This window comes from Pezoporus occidentalis, unplaced genomic scaffold, assembly GCF_034315485.1.
Source record: "Pezoporus occidentalis ecotype Australia unplaced genomic scaffold, CSIRO_AGI_Poc_V1 ctg159, whole genome shotgun sequence".
Lineage (NCBI taxonomy): Eukaryota > Metazoa > Chordata > Aves > Psittaciformes > Psittacidae > Pezoporus > Pezoporus occidentalis.
Genome location: NW_026913415.1, coordinates 467,481 through 480,714, shown reverse-complemented (window position 1 = coordinate 480,714; position 13,234 = coordinate 467,481). Strand labels below are relative to the sequence as shown.

The 13,234-nt window shown below is 60.8% G+C and overlaps 1 protein-coding gene across 4 annotated transcripts; it reads left to right on the top strand.

The window, feature by feature from the left end:
- The first annotated feature begins 235 nt into the window (after positions 1-235).
- Positions 236-12,511, top strand: GRAMD2A (GRAM domain containing 2A). 4 transcript variants are annotated; one of them, XM_062612081.1, is made up of 13 exons: positions 236-308; positions 891-1,231; positions 3,586-3,699; positions 4,292-4,349; positions 5,543-5,615; positions 5,697-5,800; positions 6,523-6,621; positions 7,486-7,557; positions 8,449-8,511; positions 9,975-10,128; positions 10,418-10,517; positions 10,611-10,718; positions 11,475-12,511. In XM_062612081.1, the coding sequence occupies exons 3-13, from the start codon at positions 3,596-3,598 to the stop codon at positions 11,476-11,478; spliced, it is 939 nt and encodes a 312-aa protein (XP_062468065.1). In that variant the 5' UTR covers positions 236-308; positions 891-1,231; positions 3,586-3,595; the 3' UTR covers positions 11,479-12,511. The 4 variants fall into 4 exon arrangements, with proteins under 4 accessions (XP_062468065.1, XP_062468066.1, XP_062468064.1 ...); XM_062612082.1 differs by lacking the exon at positions 236-308 and having other exon boundaries at positions 817-1,046; XM_062612080.1 differs by lacking the exon at positions 236-308 and having other exon boundaries at positions 817-1,231.
- Positions 12,512-13,234: the final 723 nt, after the last annotated feature.

Below are 13,234 nucleotides of genomic sequence, written 5' to 3'. Positions count from 1 at the left end.
CCAACCCATGGGCCCGTTTTCCCCCGACTCGGAGGAGAGCGGCTCCTGCCGCTCCGGTAACCGGGGGCTCCGCGGGCCCTTTAAGAGGGGGCTCCCCGCTAAGTCCCGCCCCTCCCGCCAGTGGGCGGGGCGAGGCTCCGCGGCCAGGGGAGCGGAGCTGAGCTCGGCGCGGGTGGCAGCGACCAATGCGGGTGCGCGGAGGGGGCGGGGCTTGGCGGCGGGAGGCCAATGGGAAGGCGCCGGGGTGCCGCGAGGAGGCCGGGCGCGCGGGGCATGACGGCACCGGGCAGCGCGGGGCCGCCGCGCAGGTAGGGCCGGGGGGGGGGGCGGCGTGGGGGGGACCGGCGGGGGCCGGGGGTGCCCGGGGCGGAGCCGTGGGGCTCCCCCCCCCCCGCTGCCGCTGCTGCTGCGAGCCCGGTGCCCGCCCTCGGCCTGCCCCCGGCCGGCGCCGCGCCGTGAGGGGAGCGCGGAAGCACCGAGCCCCGCCTCCCGCCCTGACGGGACGGACCGGGCCGGGGGGTCCCGGCGCTGCCCGGCCCGGGGACCGCTGGTTCCGCCTTGTCCGAGGGGTGCTCCCAGCCCCGGCGGAGGCTGGGGCCGGCCCCGGGCGCTGCCCTCGGTGCAGGGCGGGGGAGGATCTGCCCCCGGCCGGGGGCTGCCCCTCGGGCGCGCCGTCTCGGAGCCGGTGGGACCCGGTATCCCGGGCGCTGGGGCGGCCCTGGGAGCGAGGCCCTGGCTGTCGGCCCGGCTGTGACCCACCGGGCGCAGCGCCCCGGGGCGGGCCGTCCCTGGGGGGGGGGGACCCGGGTGCCCTGAGGGGCCCTGCGGCACACGCGCCCCCGGAGCCGTGTCCCCGTGCCGGCCTTGACTTCCTGTCTCTCCCCTGACAGCGCTGCTCGGGACCCGCCGTTCCCCTCCAGCATCCTCGGCGGTGGCTCCGCTCCAGCAGCCAACACACGGGACTGAAATGACCTTGAAAGCCGGGAACAAGGGCAGCTCGGCGGATCCCGCCCGGGCTCGCTCGGGCCGAGGCAGCCCGGCCGCAGGTGCCTCCCTCTGGCTCTGATCCTCGGCTTTTAGTTTTGGGAGGCAAAATCCCGCCCTCCCTCTCCTGCCTCTGCCACGCGCTTCCCCCGTGCTCCTGCCGGCAGCGGGGAAGGGATCCAGGGAAAACCCAGCGCTGTTGGAGCAGCTCTGCACGGATCGTTCCCAGGCTGGAGCCCAGCATCGCGTAAGGAAAGGGAGATGTTGGTGCGGGGAGAGGGAGAAGCTCCGGGCACCTCCTGGCCAAGCCGCAGCCTGGAGGCGAGCTGGGGGTCTCTGGAAGGAGATGTGTGCCTCGGGACGGCGGGCGCGGGCCGGTGGTGGTTTCCCTTTGCTGGGAATTCCTGTGCCCACCGGCTCCGTCTTCTCTTGGGGGATCCACTCCCCGACTGTTCCTGCTCCGCTTGTAGTCCAGGACGCTCAGGATGGTGATTTTCCTGCAGGAGCGGCTTCCTGCTAAGAAAATCCCTCGAGGACAGCCTGGTTTTCTCCCTGTGCTTGCACTGGAAGTGGCTCTTGGCAGGGAGACCTCCCCATCAGCACTGTGGAGCCCAACCCTGTCTTACCCTGGATCTCTATCCCTGATGTATCTGGGAGCCAGGACAGAGCAAGATCTGTTGAGGGCAACTGAGGTAGCTGCTGCAGTGTCTCTGCTGGGCTGTGGATGCTCCTCATAGTCCCCAGCCCCTCCCTGGAGCAGCCTCATCCTGGCAGCGTGTCTGGGACCATCTTATCCAGGACTTGTCCCTGGCAGTGACCGTGTAGGGGAGGAAAAGCTGGGACAGGGCCATGGAGCATTCCGGGTGCTCGCCAGCCTTTGGCCCTCCTCATTCTAGGGGATTTCTGTGTGTTGGGTGACCCTGAGGAGGGGTTCTTGGTGCCATCTCCTCAAGCAAGGGCACCTCTCCCCATCCCCTTTGTGGTGCCCCTTGCCATCAGCCTGGTCAGGGCTAAATCCGCTCTCCTGGATTAAGCGGTGGGGATTTAAGGGATGATGCAGGGGAAGCTGGAGCAGGCTGAGCTCTCAGAGGGAGGCTCTGGAGCAGGCTGGAGCCCCTTTGTCCAGCATGGGGGCAGGGGGGTTGAAGGCTTCAGTGCCTCCATGGTAGAAGTTTCAGCTTCAGGGCAGTGTGGCATCAATGTGGCATCACCATTTGGGACAGGCTGTCTGTCCCAGAGCCATGGGGTGGCTGAGGAATCAGGCAGGGACAAAGCCTTGGGTGCCATGCCAAGAGATGGTATTTTGGTGCTTCTTGCTGGTAGAGTCTCCCTTCTCTTCCAGACACATCCTTTGACCTGAGCTTCTCCTAACCGCCCCCCAAACCCCGGTGTGATCATCCCATCCCACAATGCTTGGGTTTGGGGACCGTGCGGGCAGCTCGTTTCCTTTGCACACACTGGCTGTGGGGAGCTGGGAGCTGGTTCTAAGCCTGGTCACTTGTGTTCAGGTTTTCTGCAGCCCCATGTATGTGCTGCATCTTCAGGGAGCAGTCCCTGTGCTTCCAGCAGGGATTCAGCCTGGCTCCATTGCATCGGGACAGTGTTTTGGCAGGCCCCTGAGGCTGCGGGCACATGGGGTCTTGCGCTGTCGGGGTGCAGCACCCCCATCCTGGGTTCTTCCTGGGTCTGTGGGGAGTCACTGAGATGGGTTGCCCTTCAGATGAGTCCCTTGGAGCGGGTGCAAGGTGTGTCCGGGGAAGTACAGGCAGCAGAAGAGCCCCTCTGCCTGTAGGAAGCGGTTGGTACGGCTTCTGCCGCACTGCATCACCCCTGCGGGCACCGGGATGTGCTCCAGCTCCGTGCTGTCCGGCCTGCCTGTGCCCCACCTGCTCTGGCAGCCGAGCTTCTTCCCTTGAGTAGTTTCCTCTCCATATTCCGGGGGCTGTTTCCGGGCTCCTCCGTGCTGCTGGGGCCTGTGGATCGCTGCTGCAGCCGCTGGGACCGCGCTCCGCTTTGGCTCTTGGTGCCAGCCGCGCGGCAGCAATCTCTGGTTGCGGTTTGCCGAGGGTGGATGTGTCACCTTTCTGGCCCACCGGGTGATAACCTCCCTGGGAGAGTGTTTGCTTTACCTGTCACAGCTGATAAGCACCTCTGATAAAACCCAGGATAGCAAATAACAGGCTTTGAGGAGAGGGGAGGGATGAAAGGAGGGAGCTGGTGGCCTTGGCAAGGGCTCTGCCCTGGGAAGACGCTGTTTTGCCAACACAGAGGAACAGATCCTGGCCTTCACTGGTCAGGATCTGCAGGAAGTTTCATAAACCTCTGGCTCCTGAGGAGCGGCTCCTCTGTGGAGGGAGCTATGGCAGCAAGTGCTGCTCTTTGGCCGCGCGGCTGCAAGTGCCGAGGAGTTCCTGGCAAGGAACATCCTTATTTTTTCCTCCACATGACGTGGGAAGTCACAGCAATGTTCCTGCTGTCCTTGACTGGCAGATACCAACCACTGTGTGCGGGCTGGGACCGAAGGGAGTGCATTTATGGCTCCAAACCACACCTCTTCCATCTTTCCCTCTCCCTTGGGGGCTAACGGACTTCTCCTCGCAGTGCCAAGCCGATGCATGAAAAAGCAGCTCCCCTGAAGAGCCCCGAGCCCATGCACGGCCGTGAGAAGCTGGAGACATCCCACAAGCAGAGGAGTTTGGATTCCCTCGACGGCAGGTGAGGGGCAGCGGGGTCTGCAGTCAGATGTTTGCTCTTTATTGCTCCTGTTGTGACCTCCTGCAGCACCCCTGCTGCTTCCAAGCTCCCACCGGCTCAGAGTGGGCACAGGGGGTCCCCTTTTGTTTTTGCTCTTACAGACTGGCAGGGAGGGAAGGGGGAGGTTGGGGAAGGGACCGGTATTCTGCTGCTGGGGTTGCTGGGGGGATTTCACTGTCTCTAGTTTCTTCCTTCATTGGCTGGCGTGGTGGATGCAGATGGATGCCCCTGGGCCCATCCTCCTGCCGGGGCGTGTTCCCAAACTTCCATTTGTGCTTTCCCTGGGGAAACCTTGCCCTGGCTGGAGCTGCTCCTAACCTGTCCCTGCTGCTGCTGGTGCTCCTTCCCCTGTGCTAGGGTGTATTTGGGTACAGGCACCTCAGGGCTGGTGCCTCCACCATCAGCTGTTACTTAACATCCAGATGTGCCTTCCCAGGGTCTCTCTTCCATCCTGTGCATCTTGCTGTGTCTCCTCTTGCAGCTCCCGTGTTTGAGGGAGCGGGTGAGACCTGGGGCTCCTCACTCACCTGATGGTTGTTATTTTGCCTTCCAGCCTCCGCCTGAATGAAGCCTTGAAGGATGAGGACATCAAGAAATGCCACCGGGAAGTGGTAAGTCTTGAGCTTCGTGAGTGAACAGCGTGGTTCCTTGGAGCCCGACCCTGGCCATTTGCCATGGAGGAGCCTGCTCCAGGTGTAGGGTAGAGGCTCCTGTCTGCATTTCCAGGGGAGCCAGTGATGGTTTCAGCTGGTCTGTGATCTGCCTTGCAAGCACTTTCAGGATTTTCCATCCAGAGCAAGGGAGAGAGCAGAAATCTTGACTGCAGGCAGCTCAGTTCCCGTCTGTTTGAACCTCTTTGGTTGTTCAGATCGTGCCCAAAGTGGAGCTTTCTGGTCCACCTGCAAACAGGAGACGCTTTGGAAGAGGCAGGAGCAGAGGGAGGAGTTGTTCTGCCTTTCCCCACAAAGAAGTCAGAGAAGAAAAACATTTTGCTGATTGATCAGAGGCCCCTGTGGGGGTTATGGGGCTGTGCTGGGGCCAGGGAGTGTTTCTTGAGGGTAGCTTGGAGGTGATGCCACGATCCCCCCCCTTCCCCCTGAAACACCCCACCAGCACTCCCACCACTCTCCGGGGGGTGTCTGAGCCAACCCCAGGTGGTGCTGAGCCTTGATCCTCTTACAGCCCAGCTCATCCAGTGACGGGGTGTGTGGTGCAAAGGTGACCCTGTCACTGCGGGCAGGACAGGAGGGCTCCGCCGTGTCCCTGGGGAGCACCGGGAGCTCCGGGCAGGGGGCACAACCCTGCCTTCACAGGGCTGGCTTACTGCACAGCTCCAAACTGCTTTGGAGCCTTTCCCTTATCCCCAGAACCTGCCGAGCCTCCCGCGGCAGCCTTTGAAGAGACACCGGCAATATAAATAGCAGGATGGCGCGGTGTGATGGGCACGGAGCAAGTGCTGTCACCGTGCCCCGGATAAGGGAAGAGCTCGAGGAGGAGGAGAGAAGCCGCTGGGCAAGATAAATCGCCTGCGGCTGAGGCTGGGAGAAGCCCAGCTCCTGGCAGAGGCTCCGCAGCCTCCATAGGGGTTGAGGGGGGATGTTTACCTGGGATGATGGCGCAGCGTCTGCTGGGTGCGGGATCATCTGAGCCTCCTCCAGCCCTTCGTGCCCAGCGTCCCCAGCCCGGTGGGACCCCCCTACGCCGGTCCCAGGTGTGGGCAGAGGGAGGTTTTGTTGCAGGAGGGTGTTTTGAGGGGTCTCCTCATCAACGAGCTCACCGGATAACTGCTTTGCTTCCTTTTCAGGCCGCTAGCAAGTACAACTCCCAGTACCACAAGCTGTTCAAGGACATCCCCACGGAGGAGAGCGTGTTGAAAGGTGGGTGATGCAGTGAGGGATGGGCATGGTGGTGGCAGGATCTGGCCCATGGTCTGCCATGGCCCTTTGTCTGCCTTGCAGTTTGCTCCTGCGCGCTCCAGAGGGACATCCTCATCCAGGGAAGGCTTTACATCTCCCCCAACTGGCTCTGCTTCTACGCAAACCTTTTTGGGAAGGATATCAAGGTAACGTTGGGGCCAGCTCACCCCAGTGCCATAGGGCTCATAGATGTGGCTACACTGCAGTTATCCCCTCCTGCACCCAAATAACCCCAAAATCGCCATCAAAAGCCCCTGTGCTTTTGAGGGGAGTGTGGCTGCTCCTCCTCCTCAGATCACCCCTAGCATCAGCCTGGGGAAACCAAATATTGGTTTGGTTTAGAGTTCCCTGATGTAAAACCTCCTACAAGCCGCAGGAGCATTTGAAGGAAGATCAAAGCTTGGGGGGGGGGGGGGCAGATTGGAATCTCTCCTGGCTTTTCTTCTTGATTTACAGTCTGAAGCTTCCCCATTAGCCTTGTGGCTGATTGAGATCTTGGGGAGAGACGGCTTCCTTTAAAACTGGGCTGAAGAGCTGAACTATTTCCATCAGCCGCTTTAAACAAATACCTGATGGAGGAATGGGGTTCAACGAAGTCGTCCTGCCACGGATACATCCTGCTTTAGTTTTAACTCTCCCTGGGCTTGTGGTGGGTTTCAGACTCACCGGGGGCTGTTTTCCCCATGTCCCTGCTGTTTTGCTTGAGTATAAACTGTCTCCGAGCCGAGATTAGCCCAGGGGGATGACGTGAGCTCTGATAAACCCCAGGCTGCTCTGCTTGGGGTGTAATTCTGATGTGTGCTGCGTGTGTGCCTTGTGAAGGAGCCTCCTGGCGCTCACCCCACCCTTGTGTCTCTTTGTCCTCCAGGTGGTGATCCCGGTGGTGTCCGTGCAGCTGATAAAGAAGCACAAGACCGCTCGGCTGCTGCCCAACGGCCTGGCCATCACCACCAACGCCAGCAGGAAGGTAACACCGGAGCCCCGCCGCAGCCCTGCTCTGAGTTAGCTCTGCTTTGAGAGCAGGGAATGAAGCGATTCCAGCTGGGAATGGAGCAGTGCTGTCCGTGCTGGCAGCCGGCCAGGGCAAACACCGTGGCTTTGCTTTCGTTTCTGAATTTCACTTTGTTTCTGGGCGAACCAAAGCCCAAGTGAAACTCGGTCGAGCCTGACAAATCCCCACCAGGCTCAAATAAAACCTTTAAACTCCTTTAGCACAAGCAGGGGAGGGGCTGGGGCTGGTGTTCATCCCAGCTGCTAGAAAGCTTGGATAAGGGGCTGAATTTCCAGCTGCTAAATCACAGTGGGTGTTGGCTGCAGTGAGCTGACGTGGTCCTGCCCGGTGTGTCTTGAGTCCTTGCCTGCTGGCAGCAGCGTGCGTTGCCCATCCCCTGCCAGGGTTATTCCCGTGGGGTTTTGGGAGGGGGTGATTCCTGCAGGATTTAAGCAGGATTTGGGTGTTCAAAGCAATCTGGCTGCAAAGCTGCTCTGCGTCAGGTGAGGTAGGCACTGCCCCGTGTCCCCTTGTGCCGACCCATGGGGATGTTTTCCATCGCTCCCGGCCCCGTTCGCTGCCCCATCCCTCTGGGCTGATCCCGGGAGCCCCCACTGGAAGAGCAGCTGAGCAAGACTGACCCCAAAAAAATCTGGTCCAGGTTTTAGGTGGCTGCAAAAATAACAGCAGGGAGCTCCGCAGGGAGGTGCCTGCAGGGGGATGCGGCTCCCGAAGGAGGGGAAATTCAAGGGCAGGACGTCTCTGTCTGTCCCCTGCCTGTGGAGAGCAGGACTCGGGATGGGGGAATCTCTCCTGGCAGCTCCTCTCTTTCTCTTGCAGTACATCTTCGTGTCCCTCATCTCCCGTGACAGTGTCTATGATGTCCTGAGGAGAGTCTGCACGCACCTGCAGGTACCTTTCACCCGTGTTTTGGTGTCCACAGGGCTCTGCACTGGCCTCCAGGGCTGTGTTTCAGGGAGCAGAACCCTTCAACCCCCACCCCATCATGGCTTCAGACGCTCCCAAAGCCCTCCCTGGTGCCCTGCTGCCTCTTCCCAGCGTCCTCACCCTGCAGCAAGGGACAGGAACCGTGCCCTGGGCACATCTTGTCCCCAGGAGCTGCCACTGGGCTTTTCTGGGTCATGGATGACAGAGGCAGAGCCCGGAGTTCCTGCTCTCTCCCAGGGCGTGTAGGTGAATTATGCATAATCCGGTAGCAATACGAGTTCTGCCACTGCGCACATCGGGGGCCGTGCCCCAGGGCTGGAGCTTGAAGGGGAGGAAAAATGGTACAAAGTCAAGGAAAATTTGAATCAAAATGTCTAAGGGGGGAAGAGCCCTGGAGCATCAGCCCTGGAGCTGAGGAGCAGGACTGCGGGGATCTCCCTCTCCTTGCCTTTGAAGCACGTGGGAAGCAGTGCCGGGGCCCTTCCCCACCTGGCAGGGTGTCTGCTGGCTGTGTGGGGTGGTGATTCGGGTGACTCAGCTCCATTGCCAAACTGGGGGATTTAGCCTTTGAAATGTGCTGGGCTCTGCCTACATATTCCCGTTTCCCTCCCCACAATGCTTCATCCCCTCTGCTGGAAGCTGAGGCTCAAGCAGAGCCGTGGCCCCATAGGGTTTTTGGTGATGGGAAGCAGTGATGCAGGGCCCTGTCCTCTGCCAGGTGCTGTTCTTTGTCCTCACATCCCTGTTAAGCAGCTGCTCTTCACAGACCCTCCAGGAAAGTCAATGCTCAGTTTCCTGGCGCAGGTTGAGGCGGGGAGGGGCAGCACCATCACCCCCGTTCCTTTCTGCTTCCAGGTTTCGAGTAAGAAGAGCTTGAGCTTGAAGGAGCTGACGGAGGAGCCTGATGCTGTGTCACTGGTGAGGGTCAGGGCGGCTCTGGGAGAGGGAAGAAGCCCTGTGACCTCCCCCTGGGTGGGTTTAACACCTTCCCAGCACTGGTGAGCCAGGTCCAGTGTGGAGTTGGTCCCTCTCCCCTCAAGGCTGGCAAAGGTCATGTGAGGATGTGGCTGTTGCCTTCATAGTGCGTCCTCTGGGATGCTTATGCCCTGAGGTGGCACAAACAGAGGGGTCAGGAGGATGGTTTGAGCAGCCCGTGGCTGAGCACGAGCCTCTTGCTCTCGGGGGTCCGTACAGAGATGGAAAAACTCAGAGCGATGTGGGAAATGCTGGCGCTGTGCTCCTGCTGGCTGATGCTGTTCACAACCATGAGCATGGGTAACAGGCTGGAAATAGGGTTCATTATCCCAAAACCTGTGGGGTGAGTGGGATGGCTCAGAGCCAGGAGGCTGGGCAGGGGAAGAGCGTGACCAAGGGAGCATGAGGGGTCTCATCCTGCTGCCTTTGGAACACAGCAGGGCTCTGCTCTGCCCACGGTGGCTTTGTCCCTGGCCAGCAGGATGTGTCTTCTCCATTAAACATGGATGGCCCATCCCTGCCTCTGTTCCAGCATGAAGCTGTGGCTGTGCTGGGCTATATGGGGACACTGGGCATGGTGTCCTCCATGGGCCGGTGGCCCTGTGCACCGGCTGGGTGCAGGAGGTGGCAATTCCAGTGGGCCTTGAGGGACAGGGCTGGTGGCATCCCAGGGGTTGAAGACACTTCTCAAGGGCTGAATCAGGAGTGATCCATGCTGGCAGCATCTCCCGGTGCTTCTGAGTGCTGCAGCCCTTCTGCAGCTCCAGCCCTGGAGACACACTAGCAAGGGAACCCCTCTCCATGTCAGTTACCACCCTGCTCCATTCAGTGCTTCTCTGGGATGCAGAGCCATGGGGCAGGTGAGGGGCTCTTGAAGGATGGTGGGAGACCATGCTGAGGTTAGGGGGGGGAGGAGGTGGCAGTTGTTATTGGGTGCTGGAGAGGGACTGTAGTGACAGGACAAGGGGTGATGGGTTTAAACTGGAACAAAGAAAGTTCAGGTTAGATCTTAGGCAGAAGCTCTTCCCTGTGAGGGTGCTGAGGCGCTGGCACAGGGTGCCCAGAGAAGCTGTGGCTGCCCCATCCCTGGCAGTGTTCAAGGCCAGGTTGGACACAGGGGCTTGGAGCAAGCTGCTCTAGTGGAAGGGGTCCCTGCCTGTGGCAGGGGTTGGAGCTGGATGAGCTTTAAGGTCCCTTCAACCCAAAAACCAAGCTGGAATTCTATGATTCAGGGCAGGCATGGGGTATGTGGGCAAGTCCTTCCTATGGCAATAGGAACCTCCATCCCCATGGGACTGTTGTCCTAAGTAGCACCAGCTCCACCTTAGAATGCTGTTTTGGGTCTGCTGGTGTTCAGTGGAGGTGCTGAATGTGGCCCCGTTGCTCCCCCGGGGCTGTTCCTGCAGGAGGTGATTGTCCCTGAGGGCAAGTGGAGGAAGGTGTCACCCGCTTCCCTGTCCCTGTCGCTGCCGGACACCGACTACCAGTGCATCCACCGGGCCTCTGTCAGCAGCCTGAGCGCCAAGGACAGCTTCACCTCCGAGGAGCCCCTGGTTTCAGGTGAGGACACGGGTTGGGCCCGGCCCCGCACCATGTGCTGGGTGTAAACCTCCACAGAGCCACCTTCATCCATCCCGTGCCCTCGTGGAGGGAGTTTCTGCCTTGCAGACGAGCAGGGTTGCGGCTGGGAGTCCCTGATGGGGTCCTGGGGATGGGATGCGGTGTGGCTGTGGGGTCTGTGCCCTCAGCATGTGCCTGGGAGGGGGGAGCAGCTGATCCCTGAAGGCTCCCGGCAGGCGGAGGAGCACGAGCCCTGTGCTGTGCTGCTGACCCTGGGCTTGTGTTCCAGAAAGTGCAATAAACACAGAGGAGGAGCTGGAGGTGGAGCAGAGCTGCGTGGCGGAGCTGAGGCCCTCCGACTACCAGCTCCTGAAGATCTTCATCGTGCTGTGAGTGTGCGGAGCCGCCGCAGCGGGGGGGACAGGGGGTACACAACTCGAGCACTGGCCGCTGAGCACTTGTGTTTGTTCCTCTGCCCCCAGCATCTGCCTCCTGGTCGTGTCCTCCTCGTACCTGGCGTTCCGCATCTTCCGCCTGGAGCAGCAGCTCTGCTCGCTCAACCGGGACTACCTCTCCCGTGGGCACAGGAGGTGAGGGCCCCCCGGGACACTTCGCTGTGGGGGTGTGGCACCATGAGTGGAGGACCCGAGGTGCAAAGAGCAATGGCTCCGTGCCGTGTCCCAGGGATCCCTCCTCCTTTGTCCTGCTGTTGGGATGGCTGATGGTAGACCCCAAGGTGTCATCCCCATGCGCTGGACGATCCCATCAGCTGCTGGTTTGTGTGACTGAGGAAAGCTCTGCTGACCCTGAGACTTTCAGCCCTTGGGAAGAAGCTTTACTAGTGGGTTTGAGGCTGGTTTCTGGTTGTAGGAAGCACTGGGGTGGAGCCGGGCTGTGCCCTGAGGCTAACATGACCATGGGCATCATCAAGGGATGGACATAGGATCATAGACTCACAGAATCAACCAGGTTGGAAAAGCCCTTTCAGCTCATCCAGTCCAACCATTCCCAGCCCTGCCAAGGCCACCCCTAACCCATGGCACTGAGGCCCCGTCTCCACGCTGTGTGAGCACTTGCAGGGACGGTGACTGCAGCCCTGCCCTGGGCAGCCTGTTCCAATGCCTGAGCACCCTCTGGGGAAGGAATTGTTCCTCAGCTCCATCTAAACCTGCCCTGGAGCAGCTTGAGGCCGGTTCCTCTTGTCCCATCCCTTGTTCCTTGGGAGCAGAGACTGACACGAGTGGGTTCCTTGGGCTGGGGACATCGAGGTGACTCCCTTCACATGCCCATGGGGCATGGGCATGGTACCTCCATGGCCGCTGTCTCACCCATCTCTCTGCTTGCAGGTGACCGTTGCCCCCAGCGCTGGCTGAGGATAGACGCCGGGACGGTGTCACCCCACGTACGGATCCCGGTGCCGAGTCCTCCTGGCTGTTGCACAGGACCTGGTTTTCCCTCAGCCGGTAACATGGGACCAAGTATCTTCTCTCTTCCTCCTGGCACCTGCTCCTGGTGGGACCTCTTGGCCAGCTCACGGCCACCGGTGCCAACTCCCCATCCCACTGGAAACCTGTTTTCTCCCCGGGATGCTGCTGTGCTGTAGCACTGGACGATGGCTCAGGGCTGCTGAGTGGTTGGACCTCCCCTTAGGACTTGCTGCTAAAATGGGTGCTGGTTTTTATCCCAGGCTTGGATTTTTCCTGTTGAAAGATGACTTTAGGCTCACTGGGAACCCAAGACATGGGCATTTGTTGCCGCTGCTGCTCTGGGTGAAGCCCGGGCAGCGGCTCTGGGCTGAACCTGCCTCTTTGTTCCCTTCTCAGTACCCCTGCGACCGCAGCCAGAGGAACAGCCCCAGCCCTGGGGGTGTGGAGGGACAGGGAGAAAGGGGCCACCAGCCCTGTGGGGCAGCACCCAAGGGTGGGGATACAGCTCAGCCCTCCCCAGCTCTGCTGGGCTCTGTACTGGCTCCCAGCCCTTCTCTCCTGGAGCACCGGGCCATCTCGGGGCGCGTGTGTGTGTCTGTGTCCCCTGCAAAGCACTTTAGGGTCCCCCAGACCAGGCGCTCAGTGCCGGACCAAGGCTGCAGTAGCCCGTTCCCCTCATTCAGACATCCCAAACGGAGCCTGTGCCTGGCACTGGGGAGGGTCCCGGATCGCAGCGTGGCTGTGCCCTCGTGGAGCCGAGTCCCGCAGGGTTTGTCCCACCGGCTCCCCCCGGAGCACGCTGGGGTGATTCCTGTGGGATTCCTTTCGGTTTTCTTTCCTGTTTTTTGGGAACTACAAGTGCTGATGGGGCCAAATCCCTGCGCCCGGGGCAGCGCTCGCTGCGCTCCCGGGCCCGGAACGGCTTTTAAATGAAATAAACCCAGGATTTTCTAGCACGTCGCTGTCTGCTGCGGAGCCGGGCACCCCAGCATCAGTGCTGGCCTGGTGCTCCTTCACTGGCTGCAGCCTCAAGGCGTAGGTTACATGGGGACAGCCCTGTCCTTGGGTGGGTTTGGGAATGGATGCCTTCGCCTTGTTCTCCCTTTGGGCCAGCGCTCGTTGTTCCTGGGGCCGGATGGATGCTGGTGGGTGCTCAGCAGCGTTTCTGCACGCTGTGTGTCACCCTGTGTGTCACCCTGGCCATGCTGAGGCTGGGGCGGGAGAATCCGGGTGGCTTTTGCGGGACACGCAGAGCCGGGGGAGCTGCGGGTGCAGGAGACCCGGGTGCGGTTTCTTCACTAGGTGGCAGCAGAGACTGCGGGATGTGGCACTTGGGCTCTGGCAGCGCCTTTCTCCTCCTCCTTGAGCACCCGCAACCCGAATTCCCCCTCCCACCAAGCCCGGCCCCTAGCGCAAAATGCATGAAAATGAGTGAAACGCAAGGAAACAACACAGCGTGGAAAGCCCCAGCGGAGGTGGTGGTGGCCAAGGGGGGGGTGCGGTGGTGTCACCCCATTCTTTCGGGAGGTTTAGTACCCTGGAGTGCTGAGGCTTGGCCACGTTTCTGGCCAGAGCTGCTGCTCCAAAGCCCTGGCGTTAGAGGACTGTTGAAGCCTTTGAGTTTGTGGGTGACCAGTGGATGCAAGGTGCCATCCCACTGCTGCTCCATCCCCAATAGG